The sequence below is a fragment of the Neomonachus schauinslandi genome, chromosome 5 (assembly GCF_002201575.2).
Source record: "Neomonachus schauinslandi chromosome 5, ASM220157v2, whole genome shotgun sequence".
Lineage (NCBI taxonomy): Eukaryota > Metazoa > Chordata > Mammalia > Carnivora > Phocidae > Neomonachus > Neomonachus schauinslandi.
The window spans coordinates 57277209-57302366 of record NC_058407.1 but is presented as its reverse complement, the minus strand read 5'-3'; the positions used below and the strand labels follow the sequence as shown (position 1 = coordinate 57302366).

The following is a 25158-nucleotide window of genomic DNA, read 5'->3' as shown; positions in this document are numbered from 1 at the left end:
TTGTCTCCTCGATTTCCATCTGCCTCTGAGCTCCTGAGTTCTGCCCCTTTCCTGCTGGGTGTCAGGAATTCCCAAACCTGCACTTGGGCCCCCAGGACAGAGCTCTCTACCCAGTGAATCTGGCTGACGCCCAGTTACTGCTCCCCACCCCCCGCAGTTCTGCTCATTGAACCTCAGCAGTCAGCAATCATAAGACTTTGGGGAAATCAGAAGTAACTCATCAGGAAAAGATTGGGGTTCCCTATACCAGGGGAGCTGCTATGTAAGCTTGAGATGAACCCTTTGGCTAAGTGAAAAATCACTTCCTAATTTATTCATTTTGTTAGCTCAGGACTTTTGGGCCTGGGATGTTGTGTCACACTTGTGCCCAGAACCACACGCACCCCAGCTCACCCCAGCTCAGGCTCAGACAGGCCCTCACATGAGAGCTTGCATCTGCCACATAGGTTCACGGGCTGCCGGCCGCCGTTTTGAGAGCCCCAGGGCCTCAATGCAGTCTCCTCAGCTCCTTTTCCAACCCCCCACCCCAGCACACCCACCGTCTCGGGCACAGGGTGCTCCCCGCACGGCCTGGGTGTCGGGTTGCTCAGAGGCAGGCAGTGTTGAGGTTCCTTTGAGGCTCTCCGTCATGGCCCCCTTCACTCCCTGCAGGTATCCACAATGTGGAGGGGGTAGCTGTGGACTGGATGGGGGACAATTTGTATTGGACGGATGATGGACCCAAGAAGACCATCAGTGTGGCCAGGCTGGAGAAGGCTGCTCAGACCCGAAAGACTTTAATCGAGGGCAAAATGACACACCCCAGGGCCATTGTGGTGGATCCACTCAATGGGTGAGTCTTCCCAGGGCCTGGGGGTAGGAGGAGTCAGGAACTGTGGGTCTCAGAACTGGGAGGTGAGACAAGGAGTGTACAGGGGAGAGCAATCTAAAGTGGGGTGCTGAGGCAGGAATCAGAGGCTGAATGGGGGAAAGGTGCCCCATCTTCAGGACAATGAGAGTGATGCCTTAGACACATACAGAGAGATCTGGTCCTGTCACTCCCAACTTGGGGCCCCCTGCGGGCTCCCCTCACCCTTGGAGTGAGAGCCACATTCCTTATCAGGCCTGGGCTCCTACAGGATCTGCCTGCATCCCCTCAACCTCATCTGCATCTCTCTGCTACCCTAGGAAATTCTGTCCCCACCACCCCCTGTCTGTTCCTCAGACCCCCCAGCTCTTCCTGCCTCAAGGCTTTTGCTCTGGGAGTTGCTTTGCCTGAAGCTCCCAGACATTTGCAGATCTAGCCCCTTGTCCACATTCACACCTAGGCTCAAATGCCGCCTCCTCGGGGAGGCCTTCCCCAGCTGCTGCCCAGTCCACTCTCTATACCGTCATCCTGCTTCGTGCCCTTCCTGGTTTTTCTCGACCTCCAATGTGTGTCACCTTCCAGTTGACTTGTTTCTTGTCTGTACCCCTGGGTGGGATGTGATCTCCATGAGAGCAGGGGCCTTGTCTGCCTGGGTCTCCACTGGGTCCCCGAGTGCCAAAACTGTGCCCAGCTCACAGTAGGCACTCGACAAATACTGGCTGAGTGGAGGAATGAATGAAATGTGGGGGCGAGGGTGGAGTAGGCAGGAAGCCCCTGGGAGGAGCTCTGGTACAGCACACGTGGATCGGGATCACATGGCAGGCTGCCGAAGGCAGCGGTGGCCCATGGGTGCTGACCAGTCACTGCCCACAGGTGGATGTACTGGACAGACTGGGAGGAGGACCCAAAGGACAGTCGGCGAGGGCGGCTGGAGAGGGCCTGGATGGATGGCTCACACCGAGACATCTTCGTCACCTCCAAGACAGTGCTATGGCCCAATGGGCTGAGCCTGGACATCCCAGCGGGGCGCCTCTACTGGGTGGATGCCTTCTATGACCGCATCGAGACCATACTGCTCAATGGCACAGACCGGAAGGTGGGCAGGCACGCACCTGTGTGGGGGTGTTCTTGTGTGTGTTGCTAGGCCACGTTTGTGTGTGGATGGGGCTTTTTTTTTTTTTAAGATTTTATTTATTTGAGAGAGAGAACAAGCAGGGGTGGGGGAAGAGAGAGAGGGAGAAGCAGACTTCCCGCTGAGCAGGGAGCCCCACGCGGGACTCGATCCCAGGACCCCGGGATCGTGACCTGAGCCGAAGGCAGACGCTTAACCGACTGAGCCACCCAGGCACCCCTGGATGCGGCTTTTTGTGTGTGAATGTGTGGGCATCTCTGGATCTAGGCCCGTGTGCTTCATGCATGTCCACCTCCGTCCCTGTGGATGTGCGCCTCTCTGTGCTGTGTGTGTTACGTGTCTTATTGCCTGAGGATCGCCTCTCCAAGAGCGTGTCTGGGACTGCATGCTGTCTGCGGGCTTGGCCACTCATGCGCGTACCGGAGCGGACAGCGCGTGTGCATCTCTGCACGTTTGTGCCCCCACACACAGCACACTTTGGTGTGCGCCTGCTGTGTTTGCCTCTGTGCAAGTGCAGGACTCCTAGAGACGGCGTCGACACGCGCTTTTTCACTGGGTCGGCCTTATGCTTCGGGACTCATGTGCATATCTAGGCATGTGGACTGAGCCTTTTCCTGGTATAGAAGGCCCTTGATGATTTGGCCTCTGACTATCTCTGTGGTCTTATTTCTCCCCCTGTTCCCTGTACCCTGACATTTGAGCAAGTGACACAAGACAGCTTGGAATTCCCGGCACATAGCGTACAGGGTGCAGCCCCCTGTGCTGTTGCTGACGCAGTTTCCCCACTCCTCCTCCCCTGTCCCATGGCTCAGGAGCCACCTTCTCCAGGATGTTGTCTCCAGACCCCTCTTCCAGCCTGGATTACCGCGTGTGCCCTCCATGAGACAATAGTGGCTTCAGGGCAGGGACGGTGTCTTTTTCATACCGTAGCTTGACCCTTAATAGATCCTGGCAAATGTTTGTTGAGTGAAGAAATGAACAGATGAATTTTGGCTGTCTGCTCAGTACTTTGTGTGTGTGTGCGCGCATATACCCATGTTGGAGGGATATGAATGCATATGAATGGATCCAAGGGAGGATAGTGTGGACAAGTTCCCCATCAGCATCCTGCTGGGTCCAGGGTCTGGCACCTCAGTGTGTGCAAAACTGTCACCCTCATGGGCTCCTAGGCTAAAGGGGGAAACAAGACCCACACCCAGGACATGGACACATGAATGAACAAAATGTTAATCCCCCGGGCCCTCCTCAGGCACCCCATTTCTCCTCAGCTCCTCAGTAACCTCCCCTCCATGCTTAGATTGTATACGAGGGTCCTGAGCTGAACCACGCCTTCGGCCTGTGTCACCACGGCAACTACCTCTTCTGGACCGAGTACCGGAGTGGCAGTGTTTACCGCTTAGAACGGGGCACAGGCGGCGCCCCCCCCCACCGTGACCCTTCTGCGCAGCGAGCGGCCCCCCATCTTTGAGATCCGCATGTATGATGCCCAGCAGCAGCAAGGTACCGCCTGGGGCTGGGGCCAGTGATTGGGGGGGGTCTTGGATGGGGAGTGAGGCTACTTGGGGCGGTGGGGGTGAAGGCACTCCCCAGGGAACCTAGGCTCTGAGTTTTGAGGCCCTGGAGAAGAGAGTTTGATTGTCTTCCGCGTCTCCCTCCCTGTCCCATGCCTCCATGTTCTTTCCAACATGCTTATTGTCCTGTCGTCACTGCCTCCCTTTCTGACTCCTCACTTGAACGTGACTTTTCCCTGTCCTCGCCGGCCCCTCCCTCGGCCCTGCCTTTGTAGTGGGCACCAACAAGTGTCGCGTGAACAACGGTGGCTGCAGCAGCCTGTGCCTGGCCACCCCTGGGAGCCGCCAGTGCGCGTGCGCTGAGGACCAGGTGTTGGACACAGACGGCGTCACCTGCTTGGGTACGAGGTGCCCAGCCGGGTGGGAGGCCTGGGAGCAGTCCTCAGCGGGAGGGGGCCGAAGCGTCCAGTCAGAGATGAAAGAGGCAAAGGAGACCCTGTGGGGGCAACAGGAGGCAAGGGTTGTGGTGAGAGAAGGCCCTGGGGGCAGGAGGGCATTCGGGGAGGACCGGGGATGGGAGGAATTTGGGAGAGCACAAAGATTAGGGGAAACTGAGTGATGACCAGGACAGCTTTGGAAAGAGGAACACATCCTTTTACATTTGTCTCCCCTGGATCAAAGTAATATAACAACAGTTTTAAATACTGGAAATTAGAGAGGGGGAAAAAAAGCCCAAATCCCACCAACAGACCCCAGTGTATTGTTAGCAGTGTGGGGAAGGAACACCATCTCTTTATGACCAGCTGGGTTACATGGTTGGGTTTAGATAGCTGAGATCATACTGCACATAAAATGTCTTCCATCCTCTTGGGCTCATATATGTCACAGCATTTTCTGTGTTGTTGTTACATTATTTTAAATAGGCTCTTCTTAGATAAAAGTAGGTCATGCTCATTGTAAAAAAATAAATAAATGAACAGTATAGAAAAACATAAAGAGAAAGTACAAGCCACCCCAAATACCACCATCCATGGATGTCACTGTTACCATTTGGGGGGGACACCCTCCCAAGCAGTTCTCTACGTGTTTACCTTTACTTAAACGGAATCGTGCTCTACCTGCTGTTCTGTTTTCTGCTTTTTGTCACTCAACAGTAGGTCATAGATACGTCAGCAGAATTTTTAATGACTGAAATATATTTCATTAGTAAACGGTCCTTAATTTTCTCAACCATTTCTCTCTACTGCAGGATGTTTAGGTTGTTTTTCTCTTTTGTTATAATCACAGCTAACATCGATTTCTTGAGCACAGACAGGAACTAAGACAGGATTATAAGCACTTCCCGTGCAGTAACTTGTTTACTCCTTAAAATATTCCTGTAGGGAGCGTGTATTTTATTATCCCCAGTATACAGATGAAGAAATTGAGGCCCAAAGTCCAAATAGGGATTTGAACTCAGGAAATCTGACCCAGAGCCTGTTTTTTTCATCACTTGCCCTGCTATTTCCCACACCTTCCTGCCTTCCCATATTCTGGATTGTTACCTTAAGATAGAATCCCGGAAATGAAAATGGGTCAATGGGGCCTTAGCAGACAGCTAAGGAGTGACTGAGGCCAGGTGGAAGGCAAGAGCATTGGCCGAGAGGGAAATCAAGTGGCCAGTGTGATGGAAGGATCCACACGGACATTGAAATCCTTGAGAATTAGAGCAGGAAAGAATGGAGGAAAAGTGACACCAAGCCAGGTGCTAAAAACCCTTAAGATGCCAGGGAGTGGCCTGGGGGCCCGAAGAAGTAGGGGTTGGTATAGTCTAATAGCATGAAAGTCAGCGCTGATTTTTCAGGAAAGAGAGAATAGTCGGGAAGCAGTAGCGAGGAGCAAGGTGACACATACCAAGGCCCAGTGGTCCAGGGCCGCAAGAGAGACAGTAGGCACCCACGGGATGCACAGAAGTTTCAGGGATTAGAGCGGGGATGAGAGATGGTTGGGTCAGAAAGGCATCCAGCAGAGCTCAGGGTGCAGGGACAGGGGCCGACATGGGAGTGCTGGGCTTCTTGACGTTACCCATGCAAACACAGACCAAGGACATAGTGATTTTACTGCTGAGAGCTCAAGGCAGACAGGGGTGGTGAGGTAGGAGTGTCAGGGGACAAGAGGGTGCAGCCTGCAGAGTTCTGGGGCCTGTGTTCACTCCTTCTGGTGGAGCTGATGCATCTGTGAAGGAAAAAGCCCAGGGACCAGGATAGGGCCCTGGGGGTCCCAGAGGTGACTTCCAAGAGGCAGTTTGTGGAGGAAGCGGGTGAGGAGTGGTCTTCTCAGTAGGGACAAAAGTAACGGGGCGGGGGGTGGGGCTCCAGGCTCTCTCGGAGGCAGCTGGTCTCAGGTCATACTGAAGTACTGAAAGTATTCAAGTAAACATCACCCTTGTGGCTTGAGAAAGAGCTGCACTTTCCATTCCAGATTATTTGTTCGTGAAGAATTACGCCCTAGGAAAAATGACTCTCGGGATATTATTTAAAATAACACAACAGGCAAGCATAGTACAGAGAGCAGAGCCCCTGCCCCATGACCTGGGTCTGACTTTCCCCCCACACCCCTGTGGTGCCTGCAGCGAACCCATCCTACGTGCCCCCACCCCAGTGCCAGCCGGGCGAGTTCGCCTGCGCCAACAGCCGCTGCATCCAGGAGCGCTGGAAGTGCGACGGGGACAATGACTGCTTGGACAACAGCGACGAGGCCCCGGCCCTCTGCCGTGAGTCCTCAACCCCCCTCCCCGGGGGGGGGGGGCACGGCAGGCCTGCAGGGCAGCAGGTAAGCAAGCTGGGCCCCGCCCTCTCACTGACCCCCAACCTGTTCGCTCCCCAGATCAGCACACCTGCCCCTCGGACCGCTTCAAGTGTGAGAACAACCGGTGCATCCCCAACCGCTGGCTCTGTGATGGGGACAACGACTGTGGGAACAGTGAAGACGAGTCCAACGCCACTTGCTCAGGTGTGGGTTCGGGGTAGACCGCACAGGGTGCCCCGCAGGCAGGGAGGGGGAGGTGGGGGCGGGGGGCAGCCAGGCTTGGGAAGACAGAGCGGCCTCGGGAAAGAAAGGAGCACGGGGTATTAGGGCCAAGAGGACGGGGCTGCGAGCGGGAGAGGAGTGCTCTCCCTGTGCCCAGAAGAACGGGGTTGGCTCTGAGGGCTGAGGTTTCAGGGAACAGAGCGTGGCTTCAGATTAGAGACAGGAGCAAGGAGGGTGGATCTTCTCCTTGGAGGACACCAGAGAAATGGGGTGAAGCAGATGGGGTGTCAGACCACATGGCTGTTGGTTGTTTTTTTTTTTTTAAGATATTTATTTATTTATTTATTTATTTATTTAAGAGAGAGAGCAAGTGTGAGCAGGTGGAGGGGCAGAGGGAGAGGGAGAGGGAAGGAGAGAATCCCAAGTGGACTCCATGCTGAGCGCAGAGCCCAACGTGGGGCTCGATCCCACGACCCTGAGATCACGACCTGAGCCGAAACCAAGAGTCGGACGCTTAACCGACTGAGCCATCCAGGCGCCCCACACATAGATGGCTTTGAGCTTCTCTAAGAGAAATGGCTTTGAGACCCTTGGGAAGACTTCCTGATAGGCAGAGGATAGTAGGAAAGAACAGGAAGTTGAGAGGGGGACAGGGCTATGAACACTCGCGCCCATCCCTGTCCCCAGCTCGCACCTGCCCACCCAACCAGTTCTCCTGTGCCAGTGGCCGCTGCATCCCCATCTCCTGGACGTGTGATCTGGACGATGACTGTGGGGACCGCTCCGATGAGTCCGCCTCGTGTGGTAAGGGGGCAGCAGGGAGGCGAGACTGGCACAGGGGAGGGGGAGCCCAGGAGAACGTGCACTGGGGCAGGGGTGCTGGAGGGCCCCTGAACCTTAGTCCCCAGGTAGCCATGAGCAAGTTACTTCGTCTCTGTGGCCTCTGTGAGTTTTGCCTGCAAAATGGGGGATAATAAGAGCTCTGATGTGGGGATTCAGTGAGATCCTGCATGAAAAGCACTCAGCGCAGGGTGAATGGTTGGTAGCTAGAAGCTTGAGAAAGGATTGCTCAGAAGGATGGGGAAGAATGAGCAGAGCTCCAGGCTGAGCCCCCGCCACTTAGCTTTCCCACCCCTGACTGGCCAGGCTATGGCTGCTGGTTCCACGAGGGACCCCGCACCCACCTGCCTGGGGCTCTGATGCTGTATAATCTTGAGGGCCCTACTCAGCTGTTCTTTCTCTCTGACAGCCTATCCCACCTGCTTCCCCCTGACTCAGTTTACCTGCAACAATGGCAGATGCATCAACATCAACTGGCGATGTGACAATGGTAAGAGCTTGTCCCCCTTAACCTGCCCCGATTCCTAGGAAAGCTAGAAGCTACAGTCAGGTCCTGGGTGGGAGGTAAAGGGGTTTTAGAATCAAGCTGGGGCCTCCTTCCAATTCACTGAAGCCCCACTCGGTCGGCTGGGAGCAATGAGGACAAGCCAGAAATGCCATGGGGGAAACCAGTATGGACCGAGGGGAGACCCTCCTGGTCACCCATCAGCACCATTCCTCCCCAGACGGAGCCTGAGCGGCCCATTGTCTGGCAGAGGCTTGGGGGCCAGGGAGAAATGAGTGAGAAAGGCTAGAGGGAAAGAGCAAGGGGAGCCCAGTGCCCAACTCTCTTCCCCCTGCAAACCCCAGCTCCTGGGGTCCTTGGTGCACCCTCCAGGCTCCGGCTTCAGGCTCGGGAGCCCACCTGGCAGTCAGCCACGGACCACGGGATTTCAGCCCCGAGCCATGGGGGCCAGTGGATCGTCATGTGTGTGCCGTCTGGTGGCTCTGGTCGTGTCTGTGTGTTGTGACGTGTTGTACCAGTGGCTCCAGCCCTGGCTAATGTGTGAGAGGATGTACTGGGTCAACGCCATGTTGCCCCTCATCTTTGCTGTGTCTCGTGTGCCAATGGTTGCCCTGGCGGTTTCTGTGTTTCAGAGAAGGATTGTGGGGACGGCTCTGACGAAAAGACCTGTCCTGAGCCTGCCGGTCAGTGCATAGAAGCACATGCACCATCACCCCAGAGCCTGAGCCGGCCTCGGGCCGCCTCTCAGGACCCCCAGGCAGCTCCCCTCTCCAGAGAGCTCCTAGGATGTGAAGGGAAAGAGAAGGGAGAGAGGAGGTGACAGAGAAAGACAGTGGACGGGCAAGAAGTAGACAGGGCAGAGGAGAGGAGATGACAAAGGTGGGAACAAGAAGACCAAGACACAGAGGGGAGGAGAGACAAGCAAATCCAGGTGGAAAAGAGGCAGGGACACACCCCAAGGGAGGAAGCCATGCCCCAGTTTTCTCAAGCGTCCTGAAAATGTGGAGGGAAGTCCCGTAACCCCCACCCACAAGGCCTCGAAAGCAGGACATTCATTCAGTCACCCTCAGATGCCTTCCAGAAGTGGACCCTGAGCCTTCGCAGCTTCAGACCAAACCCCCCGTGAGCCGGGTGCCCAGAGCCTGGGGTCCAGCAGTGCCCACGCTCGGGGGGGCCTGATGAGGCCCTTCCCTCCCCAGCAGGACACCTCACCTACACTCCACCCACCTCACTCCCTCCCAAACCACAGAAGTCTCTGCCTTTCCCCCAAAGCAAGCTGAGCCCTGTTCCCACACCCTGCTGAAAGGAGAAGGGGAAAGGAACGTGTCCAGTCCCCGACCCGCCGCCTTCCGAGACTCAGGGAAGGGCCGTCGTGGCCCCCCCACCTCTCCCCACCCCTCCTGTGTGGGCCATGGTGCATGCTGCAGTCTATGCAGTTTCTGTGTCTTTTCTGTTTGTTATTTTCTCAGTGGGGGGGTGGGGTGGGCTGAGCTGGGATGGGGAGGCGGGCGTGGGGGCCCCAAGCTGAGGTCACAGAGAAGGCCGCTTGCTGACCTGCTCCTCGCTTCTGCCATTCTTGCCTCCCCCCAGACAATGACTGTGGGGACAACAGTGATGAGGCCGGTTGCAGCCACTCCTGCTCCAGCACTCAATTCAAGTGTAACAGCGGGCGCTGCATCCCCGAGCACTGGACCTGTGACGGGGACAACGACTGCGGGGACTACAGTGACGAGACCCACGCCAACTGCACCAACCAGGGTGGGTGTGCGGGGGCAGCAGGCGCGGCAAGACCGTCCGTGCCAGTCACTCAGCTGTCCCTCCGTCCCTCCGTGCCTCCCCCCGTCGTGTGCCACTGCCATCTGGGAACTGAGATAACCCAGACATGGCTCTTATCCTCAGGAGTTGCCTGTTGTGAGGGAGGGAGAGAGATTGTCAACAAACCGTCGTCACACGCTGTTAAGATTACGGGCTTTGCAGTTGGGTGGCCTTGGGTTTGCGCTCCAGCTCTGCAACTTACTATCTGGGTGGCCTTGAGCAAGTTACTTCATCTCTGTGGGCCTCTGTGAGTGTCATCTGCAAAGTGGGGATAATAATAGCGCCCACATCACAGCGCTGATGTGGGGGTTCAGTGAGATCATGCACAAAAAGCGTTCAGTGTACAGCCTGTGCTCGAGAGCTGGGAGCTTGAAAAAGGATGCTGGGGGGGGTGGGGCGGGTGAGGATGAACGAGCACAGTGGGGACCAAAGGAGAGAGGCATTGGCTCTGTGAGGGTCCTCAGGGCCCAAGCCTCCAGGGCCCAGCCAGGGGGCAGTGGGAACCGAGTTTACTGGAAGGCACAGACCCTCTCAAGGAAGGTTTGTTTCTTGGCTCTGGCTGATTGTTTCCATGGAAGACTGCAGACCCAGGGTTGCCCAGGCTTTAAGAGAAGTCAGAAAAAGCAGGTTTTTATGTGAAACCTACCCACTTCTAAACACTGGTGTATTAGCTCCCTATGCCTGCCACAACAAAGTACACAAACTGAGTGGCTTAAACAGCAGATATTTATCGTCTCAGTTCTAGAAGCTCGAAACCCAAGTCCAAAATGTTGGCAGGGTTGGTTCCTTCTGAGGGCTGTGAGGGAGAATCTACCGAGGGCTCCCTCCTAGCTTGTGATGTTTGCAGGCAATCTTCGGGATTCCTTGGCTTGTATATGCTTCACCCCAGTCTCTGCCTCCATCTTCCCATGGTGTTCTCCCTGTGTGTGTGCCTGTCTCTGGGTCTGGATTTCCTCTTTCCACCCCAATGACCTCATCTTAACTCCATCATTTGCAAAGACCTATTTCCAAAGAAGACCACATTCACAGGTACTATGAGTTAGGACATCAGCATATTTTTAGGGAACACAAATCAACCCAGAACAACTGGCAATGGACTTTAAAAGTTTTAAAAATACTGCAGGCCAAAATCTTTCCGCAGGCCTTATCTGGCCCCTGGACCTCCAACTTACAACCTGTGCCTTGTAGAGTGAAGGTGCATCCATTGAGAGTAGTATGATTGCACGAGCTCCCGCCAGGGGCCCAGGACTGAGAGGGAGGGTGGGGACGGTCACCTGAGGCCCAGGAAACAGTCGCTAAGTCTCAAGGGCCATCTCAGAAGTGCTGGGTGAGTGGGACAGGTAATAGTGCTTTGAGATTCTGAGAAGGGGGCCCCGAGGCCTGTGGTATGGCAGGAAAAACACTCTGCCCCTCACCTACAAGCTGGGTGAACTTGGACAAGCCATTTCTTCTGAGCCTTGGCTTCCTCCTCCATGAAATGAGAGGGGATGTACGGGACCTGGCCCGTGGGAGCAGGCATGTCGTAACTGGTAGCGACCGTTAACGGTGGTGGTGAGCTAAAGTGGTCTGGGGCCATTTAGGAAGAGGTGGGGTCTGAACAGGGCCCTGATGAGGGATTGGACTGTGGCCAAAGGGACAGGAGGGAGGGTCCTCAGATGGGAGGTGGGTAGGGGTGGAGAACCCAGCAGCAAGATGTAGAGGGTGAAACCGAGCACTTTCGCCTCTGCCTTTTGGGGCCCGTCAGGCTGGAGGAGCCGGCCGGGAATGAGGCTGTGCCCAACGGGGGCAGATGACATCAGTGGGTGAAAGTCAGGCATTGGAGCCTCTGAAAGACTTTGAAGCTGGAAGGTGCTTTCAGAGGACAATCCTAGAAGGGGATTCAATTAGAAAGAGGTTCAGGGGCCCCCGAGGAAGGAAGCTCAGCTTGGAGGCCACTGCCGAGATGCAGGCATTGACCGATTGGCGGTGGGGGGCGGGGGGGTGGGGTGGGAAGCAGACAGCAGAGTGAGAGGGAGGTGGGGCTCCTGCACCGTCACCGGTGGGTGCCTCCGGGTGCCGCTCCTGCTGCTTCCCGGCCTCCTGAGTCAGATCTCGGTGCAGCAGCCCGAGTGAGCCTGCAGCACATGAGTCACATCACTCCCCAGCCCTGCCCTCCAGCCTGCCGGGCTCCCACCACCTCGATGACCTGTGTTCCTGCCACTCATTTCCTCCTTCACTCTACTCCAGCCGCGCAGCCTCAAATACACTTTGGGCATTTTATGAATATGCCCCGCATGGTCCTGTCTCTGAGACTTTGCACCTGCTGTTCCCTCTGCCTGAGCTGCACCTCCCAGGATTCTCATGGCTCACGTCAGTCAGGCCTCTGTTCAAACATCTGCTCGGAGGCCTTCCTTGGCCATCTTACCCAGTGGCATCCCCACCCCTCTCTCGCCTTGACCCAGCTTCGTCTCCATGGCTTTGATCGCTCCCTGCTAGAACTTGAGCTCCGTGAGCGTGAAGACTTTGTCTTGCTCACACTGGCACCTGGAACAGTGCCCGGCACACCAGAGGTGCTCAATAAGTGTTTGCGGAGTTCCTGGGTCAAACAGAGGCTAGGCGAAGGGTTGGGGGGTGTGCTTTGAGCTCTGGCCTAGCAAATTGCTTAGCCAATAGATCACCGGTGTGTAAAATAGAGAGATTATTGACTAGCCAGCCGCTTGCTGGGGTCCTGGGAGGTGTGACCTTCCTGACTCCAAGTTAGCTTCTGAGAAGGGTCAGCAGGGCTCAGAGAACTCTCCATCCCTGCCTCAGCTCGTAGCTCTGGACTGGGCAGAACAGGAGGGGGGTTGGGAAGGTAGACATGGGAATGGCTGACCTGGAGGCCCTCCGCCCCCATGCCCTCCCTCTGTCCCCTGCAGCCACGAGGCCTCCTGGCGGCTGCCACAATGATGAGTTCCAGTGCCGGCTGGATAGTCTGTGCATTCCCCTACGGTGGCGCTGTGATGGAGACACTGACTGCATGGACTCCAGTGATGAAAAGAGCTGTGAGGGAGTGACCCACGTCTGTGACCCCAATGTCAAGTTTGGCTGCAAGGACTCTGGTAAAAAGAAGGATGGGTGGGAGCCTGGACTGGGGCAATATGGACAGGAGGAGACCATACTGAGAGCAGGGGAGTGGCAAGGGAGACAGTGCTATGCTAGGAGGGGTGGGGGGAGGAACACTGTGAAGCAAAGGGCACAAACAGAATTTTGTGCATGATGCCTGGCGGAAGTGGTGAAGGGGTCAGGGTCTGCACTAAGGGCCCTGGGAACCAAAACTGTCACCACCAGATTTGAGCTTCAGCATCCTCTGCAGATTCTTGCTTTTTCTGTTGCCTATATGAATCTGACAGAGAAGGCCTCAAGGTTCCTAGTGGACCCCAAGGCATTACAATCACGGCCCTATTAGAGAAGCCCACTGGGTCTGGGAAGAAAGGCATGGAGAGCCCTCCTGTCCCGGCCTGGCCCCTCATACCATACCCACCCCTCAGCTCGATGCATCAGCAAAGCATGGGTGTGTGATGGCGACAGTGACTGTGAGGATAACTCGGATGAGGAGAACTGTGAGTCCCTGGCCTGCAGGCCGCCCTCGCACCCCTGCGCCAACAACACCTCAGTCTGCCTGCCCCTCGACAAGCTGTGTGATGGCAACGACGACTGTGGAGATGGCTCGGATGAGGGCGAGCTCTGTGGTGAGGCCCAGGCCTCGGAGAGGCCCCAGGACAGGAGTAGGGAGGGTGGCTGGGTGAGGTGTCTGGGCCGGGGCCAGCGCCGGTGGAGCAGGACAGGCTCTGTGGGGAGAGGTCTCAGAGCGGGAAAGCCGGCTGCTGGACAGGACACCCCCAGAGCAGTTACCAACAACCCTTGTTGAGTTCAGACTCACCTGGGCAAGAGGCTGTGCCGAGCACGCCACACTATTATAGCATATTAATCCCTCAGACGGCCCTGTGAGGCCGATGGAATTATCATCTCCATCTTCCAGATGAGAAAACTGAGGCAGAGGGGTTAAATAACTGGACTAAGGTCACAGGGCTATGAAAGTGTTGTGGAGAGAGTACAGTGCAACCCCTTCCTGTGGCCCCTTGCCCACACCCCCCTGGCGGAACAGCGCGGAGCTGCCTTTAAAAATGAAGGCACCAGGGTTGCGGGTTGATATGGTCAGGGCAGGCTTCCCAGAGGAGGCAGGGATTTAACTGGGTTCCCAAGGACGGACGGTTAGATCTTGTACAGCGGGGGTGGGGGGGTTGGCGAGGAGGCTGTGCGTTCAAGGAGCAGAACAAATAGGGGTCAGGGAGGGCTGCATGGTGTGACGTGGGGATGAGGAGCGGAGCAGACCGCCTGTCTCCCCTGCAGAGGCAGAGCGTCTGTCGCTCAGGGAGAGGAGTGGGAGAGGAAGCAGGCTGGGGCTGGCCTGGAGAATGGCTGACAGCTCTCAGGGTGTGTCAGAGCACACCCAAATCAGGGGATATCAAGGAAAGGGCAGCTCTCCGAGAGAGGCAAAAAGCTGCCCCCCTCCACCTGCCATGGGCTCAAGGAGGGACAGGGAAACGGAGACCAGATGCTGCCGTGATGTGGGGGTGCTCCTCCTGGTCCCGGTGGGGGGTGCCAGGGTCCCAACCCTGGCTCTGAGGGAGCCTGGGAAGTGGTGGGACAGACGCTTGGCCAGAAATGCAAAAGAAGGATGCCACGGGCAGGGAGCCGGGGCTCTGTCTGGGCCGCCCAGGACTTGGGGCCCAGTCAGGCCGTGGTCCTGCCTCATCCCGGCTCCTGACCCTGGTCCTGTCCCCTGCCGGCCACCCTGCAGACCAGTGCTCTCTGAATAACGGAGGCTGCAGCCACAACTGCTCGGTGGCACCTGGTGAAGGCATTGTGTGCTCGTGCCCGCTGGGCATGGAGCTGGGGCCCGACAACCACACCTGCCAGATCCAGAGCTACTGTGCCAAGCACCTCAAGTGCAGCCAGAAGTGCGACCAGAACAAGTTCAGCGTGAAGTGCTCCTGCTACGAGGGCTGGGTGCTGGAGCCGGACGGCGAGAGCTGCCGCAGCCTAGGTGACATACGGGTGAAAGGTGGCGGGGAAGGCTGGGCAGGCTGAGGCAGGCCCCTGAGCTGCCGTTGGCTGGGTTTGGGCTGCCAGATGCCAAAGGCTGTGGTTTCCACCCATGACCAGGCCCCGGGCCAGCAGAGACCCCGCCTGCTCCTGGGCAGGGTGGCTCTGAGGCAGCAAGCCCCAAGCTGACCCCTATCTCCCACCCCTCCCAGACCCCTTCAAGCCATTCATCATCTTCTCCAACCGCCATGAGATCCGGCGCATTGACCTTCACAAAGGGGACTACAGCGTTCTGGTGCCTGGCCTGCGCAACACCATCGCCCTGGACTTCCACCTCAGCCAGAGCGCCCTCTACTGGACAGATGTGGTGGAGGACAAGATCTACCGCGGGAAGCTGCTGGACAACGGAGGTGACCGCCCCCCTCCTGCGGGCCTAGGACTGATGCGGGTGGCGCGCAGAGAAGGGGCACTTGGGTACTCAGAGCTGCAGACCCAGATCCAGGCTGCCCGGAAGCCGAGGCCCTTAGCTCCCCCATCCCCCACACTCTCGTTAATTGGGTTAGATTTTGCTGTGGGTCTCAGTTCCTGACGCTCCGTAATTATTGTCAGCAGAGCTGCCAGCCTGATAATTAACAAAATGATCAGCCTTTCTTTGGAATGGCCTGGAGCTCCCCAAATCCTAGAACGGCAGGCTTAAAAGCAAAAAGCCATTTAGGGATGGGGTACCTGAATCCTGCCTTCTGTCCAAAGGCAGCCTGACCCATCACAGACATCTGTCATTATAACACACATATTGAGCACCTGCCATACACACGGAGCCCTGGTGAGACAGCAGTGATCAAAACAGGCCAAAACGTCTGCCCTCATGGAGCTTACACACCAGGGGAAACATCAGATATAAACAAAACAAATGGGTACAACATGGAATATAGCAGAAGGGGATAGTGCTGTGGATATAAAGAAAGGAGGTGGGGTGGGGGTAGGGAGAATGGGCATTGACATTTTAAATTGGGTGGTCAAGGAAGGCGCCCTGAGAAGGCAACATCTGAGCAAAGACTTGAAAGAAGCACATTTTACTAGAGGAGTTTGTATTGTTTCTAATAGAGAAAACTTGGAACCATCCCAAATGTTCATCAACAAGGGGATGGCTAAGTAGATTGTGATAATGTTCACACTATGCAACAGTTCTAAAAATAATTATATATATAAATATACATATATTTCCATGGAAAAATATATTAAAAATATATATATTTCCATGGATAAATCTTCAAGACAGTTTATGAAGTGACTTCTAGAAAGTTCTGTCCTCCTCAGATTGACTCTATGTCTATCCCCCAAAGCCTCCACCCTCTGCTCTGACCTCTTTCCATCGGTTAGCCCTTCACAGAGCTGCAAGCAGAAGAAAGCTGTGACCTCCCGTTCTTCAGGGTTCTAGAAACTAGGCCTCTCCTCTCCTATCTGACCTCCTGGTGGGGCAGGGGGCCTGGGTGAGGAGAGTAGGAGGGGGGGTCTGTGAACCCCAGGTGAAGCCAGGGTGCATCAGAGATACTGGCAGTGTCAGGGTGGAGGGTGAGTCATCCAGGCTGCCTGGTCTACTGTGATTTCACACCCATGACCTTCTCTTTACCAGCCCTGACTAGCTTCGAGGTGGTGATTCAGTATGGCCTGGCCACCCCCGAGGGTCTGGCTGTAGACTGGATTGCAGGTAACATCTACTGGGTGGAGAGTAACCTGGACCAGATTGAGGTGGCCAAGCTAGATGGGACCCTTCGGACCACCCTCCTGGCTGGTGACATTGAGCACCCGAGGGCAATCGCGCTGGATCCACGGGATGGGTGAGGACCCTGCCCAGCCCTATTCTGGCCCCATGGTCCCCTCTGAAACCTCATTCAGCCAGGTCAGGGACGCCTGTCTCTTCAAATGCTATTCACCCCCTCTGCCCTTTACCACTATAATAGCCCCGCTCCAGGCCCTCGACCTTGGCCCCCCTGACCCCCTCCCCATTCCCCAGGATCCTGTTTTGGACAGACTGGGATGCCAGCCTGCCCCGCATCGAGGCCGCCTCCATGAGTGGGGCTGGGCGCCGCACCATCCACCGGGAGACAGGCTCGGGGGGCTGGCCCAACGGGCTCACCGTGGACTACCTGGAGAAGCGTATCCTCTGGATCGATGCCAGGTCAGCGCCCCCCACCACGTCCCCAGAGGCCTCCATGCCCCCCGCTTCCCCTCCAGGGATAGGGTGGGGTCGGGAGTCTCAGGACTTGGTAGTAAAAAGGCCTGGGCAGCTGGAGTCAGAACTGGGGCAGCCAAGGGCTGGGCCCGGTGGGAGGACTGAGGTGAGGGGTGAGTGAGGCTGGGCGGGGGGAAGAGGTGTGGGAAGAAGAGGGTGGAAGCAGGGCTGTCACCCTGCATGGGGGTGGTGGGGGGGGCTGGCCCAGGCATGGGCAAGGCTGAAATTCAACCTCTTGTCCTCACTCACAAATCTGTGCACTCTGCTCAGGGGCTTTATCTGCCCAGGGGAAGGGGAAACTTCTTCTAATTGGTCTGCTCAGAGCGGGTGCCTTTTCCCAACCTCCTCAAAGCCCCGTAGGTGCCAACTGTGGCCCTGTGGAGGAGTGAGCCAGGGGATTCAGGGCGTGGGAATTGGGATCTGAGAGCTGGGATCCTAGACGGCGAACCACCCTGGGTCTCACTCCACATTGTTGGCCTGGGAGGAAGGCCTGCTCCAGTGTGTTCGGGGGTTGTTGGCGGGGGGGCGGCGGGCCAGGGCCAGGGCTTGGCCCCAGCCAGCATCCTCACTCTGCCCCGACCACGCTCTCAGGTCAGACGCCATTTACTCAGCCCGTTACGACGGCTCCGGCCACATGGAGGTGCTTCGGGGACACGAGTTCTTATCGCACCCGTTTGCAGTGACACTGTATGGGGGGGGAGGTGTACTGGACGGACTGGCGGACAAACACGCTGGCCAAGGCCAACAAGTGGACCGGCCACAATGTCACCGTGGTACAGAGGACCAATACCCAGCCCTTTGATCTGCAGGTGTACCACCCCTCCCGGCAGCCCATGGGTAAGGGGCCAGAGAGGGGCCGGCAGCCTCTGCAGAAGCCCTTGGGAAAAGAGGGGGCCATGAGAGCATGAGGGGCTGTGCTGAGATGGTGGGGATGGGCCAGCCGCGGCGATGCTGCAACGGGGAGGGGGAGAGCGGGTGAGGAGGGGGTGGCCCAGGTGAGAAAGGTAGGGGCCAGCAAGTCACAGGATGCCCTCACTTCTCCTCTCCCCCAACCCCAGCTCCCAATCCTTGTGAGGCCAATGGGGGCCGGGGCCCCTGCTCGCACCTCTGTCTCATCAACTACAACCGGACCGTCTCCTGCGCCTGCCCCCACCTCATGAAGCTCCACAGGGACAACACCACCTGCTATGGTAGGAGGCCCCTCCCTCAAGAGCCACTGGTGAACTGAAGCCGGCAGGGAAGGGGTCGGGTACCAGGCTCACGGCTGTAAGCGAAGGTAGACGGTCCCAGTCTGGGGAGCGGGGGGCTGCTGGGAGAGGCTCCAGAGACAGCCACTGTAAGAAGATGCAGGAACTCAGGCAGGGAGGTGAGGCCCAAGCCAACGGCCCACTGCAGATGGAAGGAACCAGAAGAAGGAGGGGCGCTCATTTGGGTGGGTGGGAAGCATGAAGGTAGGGGGCTGCCCTCAGTGACCTGCCCCATGCCCCACAGAGTTTAAGAAGTTCCTGCTGTACGCACGTCAGATGGAGATCCGGGGGGTGGACCTTGATGCCCCCTACTACAACTACATCATCTCCTTCACGGTGCCTGATATCGACAATGTCACGGTGCTGGACTATGATGCCCGCGAGCAGCGCGTCTACTGGTCCGATGTGAGGACACAGGCCATCAAACGGGCCTTCATCAACGGCACAGGCGTGGAGACTGTCGTCTCTGCAGGTTCTGCCCTCGCCCTGGACCCTCACAGTGGGTGTGGGCGCCCCCCCACCCGGGCCTTCCTCCCATCCCTGGTCCCCTTGGTCCTGATACTCCTTTTCCAAATCTTCCTCCTTCCCAGGGCTCCAACCCTGGGTTCCCGATCCCCATTGCCCCCCCAAACCAGGCCAATCCCCCACTTCCTCCAGCCTCCTGACCTATGCCCCGCAAACACCCAACCTCCAACTCCCTGCCGTGCCCCCCAGACTTGCCAAATGCCCACGGGCTGGCTGTGGACTGGGTGTCCCGAAACCTGTTCTGGACAAGCTACGACACTAACAAGAAGCAGATCAATGTGGCCCGGCTGGACGGCTCCTTCAAGAATGCGGTGGTGCAGGGCCTGGAGCAGCCCCACGGCCTGGTGGTCCACCCGCTGCGTGGGTCAGTCCAGGGCGCAGGGTTGGGGAGCGTGGGGTGTGGGGCAGGAGCAGAGGGGTCTGACTTCACCTTCCTGCACCCTCCCAGGAAGCTCTACTGGACTGACGGGGACAACATCAGCATGGCCAACATGGACGGCAGCAACCGTACCCTGCTCTTCAGTGGCCAGAAGGGCCCTGTGGGTACGAGCTTGCCTTGCCTGTGCTACAGCTCTTCCCTAATTCCTCAGTCAGGAGATCCTCGGGGTCCCTCGATTGCCCCTCTGTCTCCCGAACTCCTAGCTTAGTGCGTGTCCTCACCATCCTCCCCAAGACCACACATCCTTCAGCCCCCAGCCCAGGGGCCAGGCTCCCTGGCAGTGACACCCACCTCTTTCAGGCCTGGCTATCGACTTCCCTGAAAGCAAACTCTATTGGATCAGCTCTGGCAACCACACCATCAGCCGCTGCAACCTGGATGGAAGTGGGCTGGAGGTCATCGACGCCATGCGGAGCCAGCTGGGCAAGGCCACTGCCCTGGCCATCATGGGTGAGGGCTGCTGGGTGGGGGCAGGGACGGGGCGGAGAGGACGGGCTGGGCTGGGCTGGGGGTGGGGCCCTCCCCGGGGTCTCATCCCCTCCTGCCTACCCAGGGGACAAGCTGTGGTGGGCAGATCAGGTGTCAGAGAAGATGGGCACGTGCAACAAGGCTGACGGCTCGGAGTCCGTGGTCCTGCGGAACAGCACCACACTGGTGATGCACATGAGGGTCTACGACGAGAGCATCCAGTTGGGTGAGACTGGGGCCGGGGCCACAGGCAGGGGCTGGGATACAGAGAGGAATCCCTGGGCAAGGAGGTGAATGGGAATGAGCACGGGTTAGACTCCACTCAGCACCCAAAGGGGCTCCTCTTTCTCATTCTCACAAAGGTAACCATATGTGCTGACAGCCACCCTGGTCACAGGAGCCAGGGGCCTCTGCCGGGACAAAAGACCTGGGTGGGGGTTGGGTGGTGACCCCCACAAGATCCAGGGTGAAGGCAGTGACCGTCCTGTCCCCCACAAGATCCAGGGTGAAGGCCCCCCGTCCTTGTCCCAGGCAGCGCAAGCCTGACACAGGTCCCGGGGAGGGCCACCTCAATCCTTTCTTTCTCTGTGCCTCCCACCTCCCCAGACCACGAGGGCACCAACCCCTGCAGTGTCAACAACGGTGACTGCTCCCAGCTCTGCCTGCCTACATCCGAGTCAACCCGCTCCTGCATGTGCACCGCCGGCTACAGCCTCCGGAGCGGCCAGCAAGCGTGCGAGGGTCAGTGCCCGGCAGCGTCCGGGCCCCCAGCCCTGCCCCTCCTACCCTCCCGCCCCACCTGCGGCCTCTCACCCAGGGGACAGGGCTGGATTTATCACATATTATTAAGTGCCTCCTGGGTTAGGCGCTTAGTAAGCCCCCACCGTGTCGGGTGCTGCCAGGGAAGCCAGGGGGCAGAAGTCCCTGTCCCTGTGCCGCAGTCTTAACCAGAGAGGGGGCTAACCCGGAGGGGAAACTGGACTGTGAGGCGGCTCTCCAGTGCCTGCGGGAGGGTTTTGGAGACAGAGATGTCGGCCGCAGCGCCAGGGCCGGCTTCGTGGAAGAGGTGAGCTGCGAGCTGCGTTCTGTAGGACAAGTAGGATTTGAGTGCGTGGATCAAAGGAGAGAGGACAAGTGAGGCACGGGGTCCAGAGCAAGAGGAGGATGTGTGCAGCGTGCCCCCACCCCCGCGGCACCAAGCCCGAGGGGTGGGCAGAGTGGGGCTGGGGAATCCTAGGTGATGGGCTGTGGGGTAGGGCGGGCCTCCTGTGGTTCTCAGCAAGGAGTGCCTGGAAAGTGGTGTTTGGGGCAGATTAACCTGGCGGCAGAGAGCCAGCTGGGTGGGGGAGGGAGAAGCCGAGGCAGTTAGACCAGTTAGGAGGCTGTTAGCGTGAGCCCAGTGTGAGGAGATGGGGCTTAGCAGCTGGGTTGAAGAGAAGGGGTGAGACTCAGACATTTCACAAGAACTTGCTGATTGATTTATGAATTTGCCCCAGGACAGCACTTCCCAAAGTGCGCTCTGGGAACCTCCCTCTTTGATGTGGGTAGATGTTACAGAAAGAAGCACTGGGTTGAACAAAGTTTAAGTGTTTTTTGCTGCAGAACTTCTCAGAGTCTTGAATATGCAGATCTGCACTGAGATATTTTCTCAAAAGAAAACTCTCATGTTTGAGGTTGCTCCAAACTCCCTTGACTTTTTTTCACGGAGGCTGAGAAACCAGAGCCTACTGGGGGATTCATCTGGGGCGCACTGTATCAAGGGATAAAAGCAGTGGAGGATTCTGGCTCATGTTGATAGTGGCGCCTCGTAAGAAATGGGAAGAGAGGGGCACCTGGGTGGCTCAGTCGGTTAAGCGTCTGCCTTCGGCTCAGGTCATAGTCCTGGGGTCCTGGGATCGAGTCCCGAATCAGGCTCCCTGTTCATCAGGGAGTCTGCTTCTCCCTCTCCCTCTGCCCCTCCCCCTGACTCATGCTCTCTCTCGCTCTCTGTCTCTCTGTCTCTCTCTCTCTCTCAAATGAGTAAAGAATTTTTTAAAATCTTAAAAAAAAGAAGAAGAAGAAATGGGAAAACAGAATAAGACTGGCTCAGGAGTGAGGAATCAGGGATGTTGAGTTTTAGGTGTTTGAGAGAGGAGGGTATGGATGGCACAGGCCCAGCTGGGGAGGATGAAGAGCAACCCAAGACGGAAGTCTTCACTGAGGAGTCATCTAGTTCCATTGTCTTGTCTGAACCTCCCCAGGTTCTCCCTAACAGCTTTTGAGGGTGCAGTTGCATTGAGTGAAGCAGGACTAAAGGGCCCCCTTCAGGAGGAAGAAATCCAGGTCTCTTCTGCCCTCTAGTGGGGGCTAGCAGTCTTGCAGGTTCTTCCCAGAGCTGCTCTCCTTTCCCACCCCCCACACCCTATCAGCCAGGTGACCTCCCAGCCCAAGCTGCAGGCCTCAGGCTAAGGTGTGTGTATCTGTGTGTGGAGCGGGGAGGAGTGATGGCTGGGAGAAGATACCAAAAAGAAGCAGAGAACAATAGGTTTGAGAGTGACAGACCCCAAGCTTAAACGGGTGTCAGTGAGGCCCATGCCTGAGTGTCCTTGTGTTTCAGGTGTGGGTTCCTTTCTCCTGTACTCTGTGCATGAGGGAATCCGGGGAATCCCCTTGGATCCCAATGACAAGTCAGATGCCCTGGTCCCAGTGTCAGGGACGTCCCTGGCTGTCGGCATTGATTTCCATGCTGGTGAGTGATTTGGTGGCAGGAGGGAGTGGAACATTACCTTGGGGGTGGTGTGGGAGCCCAATGAGAGGCTGCCTGACCACAGCTGGAGGGGGAGACAACACAGCTACCCTCCCCCTCAGGCTCTGTCTTCCCTCCCAAGCCCCCTCCCCGCCCCCCGCCCTCACCCCCCTTTTGACACCATTTTATTCTGACCCCCCCCCCCCCACTTTTCCCCCACCTTGTGGGACATCCTCATGTTGGCTCCTCTACCTCCAGAAAATGACACCATTTACTGGGTGGACATGGGCCTAAGCACTATTAGCCGGGCTAAGCGAGACCAGACATGGCGCGAGGATGTGGTGACCAATGGCATTGGCCGCGTGGAGGGCATCGCTGTGGACTGGATTGCAGGTGAGCCATGAGAGGGTCCTGGGTGGGCTGGGGGCCTCCAGGTGAGGTGGAGGCCTGGTGGGGGGCATGTGGGATCTCAGGAGCAGTCTGAGGAGAAGAAGTAAGCCAGAATAGATGGGGGAGCAGCAGGGATCTAGAGGCTGGAAAGGGACCAGGTACATGCGGTCCCACCCAATCCCCCTAATCTCCACCCACTCCCTCCTTAGGCAACATCTACTGGACCGACCAGGGCTTTGATGTCATCGAGGTCGCCCGGCTCAATGGCTCTTTCCGCTACGTGGTCATCTCCCAGGGTCTGGATAAGCCCCGGGCCATCACTGTCCACCCAGAGAAGGGGTGAGAAGCTGGACAGGCTGCCCACTTCCCAACCCTGGCTCGGGTCTGGCCTGGTCACTCTGCACAGCCCGCACTGACGAGACCCTCTCTCCTCCATGGTCTGGGGACTGACCCCCAACTTCTACCTCCTCCGCCCCACAGGTATCTGTTCTGGACTGAGTGGGGCCAGTATCCACGTATTGAGCGGTCTCGGCTAGATGGTACTGAGCGAGTCGTGCTGGTTAATGTCAGCATCAGCTGGCCCAATGGCATCTCGGTGGACTACCAGGTTTGGGTGCAGGCTTGGCCCTGGAGCCCACGGGATATCCGGACCCCATGCTCTGGGGGGGAGGCTCCCCTTACCCTATGCTCTGCTCCCCGTTGACTCTCCCGGTGATGAGGCCCTATTCGGTGGGGAGATACGGACCCAAGGTAGTCATGGGGTCTTCTGGCCCAGCTGCCGACCCAGAGTGGGACTCCTGCCACCCCAGAGAGGGTAGGGGCCGTCACTCAGAAGCGAGGACTGAAGGCATGCCTAGAGGTTGTCAGATCGGCAGGTCAGAGGGCAGGGAGGATATGGAGGAAGAAAGAGAAAGACACGGGAGGCAGGAGTGAGTGGGACACGCCCTGTGGCCCAGGACACTGGGGCTGGCGGGGAGCACTGGGCACTGGAGGTGAGGTGGGTGCCTCTGGCCTATAGGATGGGAAGCTGTACTGGTGTGACGCCCGGACAGACAAGATTGAGCGGATCGACCTGGAGACGGGCGAGAACCGTGAGGTGGTTCTGTCCAGCAACAACATGGACATGTTCTCCGTGTCTGTGTTTGAGGATTTCATCTACTGGAGTGACAGGTGAGGGCTTCTGCCCTGGCCTTCTCCTCCACCATCCATTCCCGCCCTCCTGGCCTCCGTCAAGGCCCTGCTCACAGCCTAGCCCTTCCCTTCCCCCAGGACTCATGCCAATGGCTCCATCAAACGTGGGAGTAAGGACAATGCTACAGAGTCTGTGCCCCTGAGAACGGGCATCGGTGTCCAGCTCAAAGACATCAAAGTCTTCAACCGGGACCGCCAGAAAGGTGAGGCTGGGGCCCTGGGCCAGGCAGGAGAGGCACACGGGGGGCCCCCTGGCCTGGGAGTGATCCCCCGGAGTGAGAGGGCCTGGGAGAGATGCGGGACCCACAGGGGCACTTGGCAGCAGCCCCAGAGAGCCGAGAATGGGGAAGAGAGGCTGAGGAGCTCTGGGACCGGTCCGGGAGCCGAGCGCAGGGGCCGGGAGGGTTGCCTGTGCTGAGGCCCTGGGGTGCCGCAGCCAGAGCCTCCCCCGGCCGAGAGGTCGGAGGCACCAGCGAGCTACGCTCTGTGACCATCTCCTTTCCCGCGCCCTCCCGCCAGGCACGAACGTGTGCGCGGTGGCCAACGGCGGGTGCCAGCAGCTGTGTCTGTACCGGGGCGGGGAGCAGCGGGCCTGTGCCTGCGCCCACGGGATGCTGGCTGAAGACGGGGCGTCGTGCCGCGAGTACGCCGGCTACCTGCTCTACTCAGAGCGCACCATCCTCAAGAGCATCCACCTGTCTGACGAGCGCAACCTCAACGCGCCCGTGCAGCCCTTCGAGGATCCTGAGCACATGAAGAATGTCATCGCTCTGGCCTTTGACTACCGAGCAGGCACCTCCCCGGGCACCCCCAACCGCATCTTCTTCAGCGACATCCACTTCGGGAACATCCAGCAGATCAACGACGATGGCTCGGAGAGGACCACCATTGTGGAGAGTGAGCCCAGACCCCGATCCTCCCCGGGAAGGGGAGGGTCGAGGGCTGTGGGGAGGACCGGCACCGCCTGAGGGGAGAAAAGCCCTCGGCCTGCCCACCGTGCCCCAGATCTGAATCCCAGCTGTGACTGCATCCCTGACAATTCGCCAGCTAACCACACTGCACCCATTATAGTTACTTGAAAGTTTCTCCTCATTTGGAGTCAGAGTCGCCTCCCCTCTTCCTTCCCCCTCTGGCCCTAGTTTGCCCCCAGGTGGCACAGAATAAGCCAGAGCTCTGCTCTGTGTGGCCGGGACTCACGGCACAGGCTGCAGAGT

General features: G+C 57.8%; 1 protein-coding gene across 1 annotated transcript in view; it reads left to right on the top strand.

Annotated features, from left to right (window-relative positions):
• Window positions 1-25158, top strand: part of LRP1 (LDL receptor related protein 1) — a 79511-nt gene that overhangs the window by 29201 nt on the left and 25152 nt on the right. The window contains 32 exon segments of the mRNA XM_021687199.2: window positions 652-832; window positions 1721-1943; window positions 3277-3399; window positions 3401-3479; window positions 3766-3891; window positions 6102-6242; window positions 6356-6481; window positions 7187-7303; window positions 7749-7829; window positions 9435-9602; window positions 12557-12739; window positions 13169-13369; window positions 14482-14727; window positions 14939-15136; window positions 16360-16564; window positions 16741-16905; window positions 17551-17650; window positions 17652-17796; window positions 18018-18149; window positions 18451-18678; window positions 18921-19095; window positions 19180-19274; window positions 19471-19620; window positions 19724-19864; window positions 20245-20379; window positions 22235-22366; window positions 22622-22756; window positions 22963-23092; window positions 23234-23360; window positions 23772-23923; window positions 24023-24147; window positions 24464-24841. Coding sequence (XP_021542874.1) covers window positions 652-832; window positions 1721-1943; window positions 3277-3399; window positions 3401-3479; window positions 3766-3891; window positions 6102-6242; window positions 6356-6481; window positions 7187-7303; window positions 7749-7829; window positions 9435-9602; window positions 12557-12739; window positions 13169-13369; window positions 14482-14727; window positions 14939-15136; window positions 16360-16564; window positions 16741-16905; window positions 17551-17650; window positions 17652-17796; window positions 18018-18149; window positions 18451-18678; window positions 18921-19095; window positions 19180-19274; window positions 19471-19620; window positions 19724-19864; window positions 20245-20379; window positions 22235-22366; window positions 22622-22756; window positions 22963-23092; window positions 23234-23360; window positions 23772-23923; window positions 24023-24147; window positions 24464-24841 — 5043 coding nt within the window.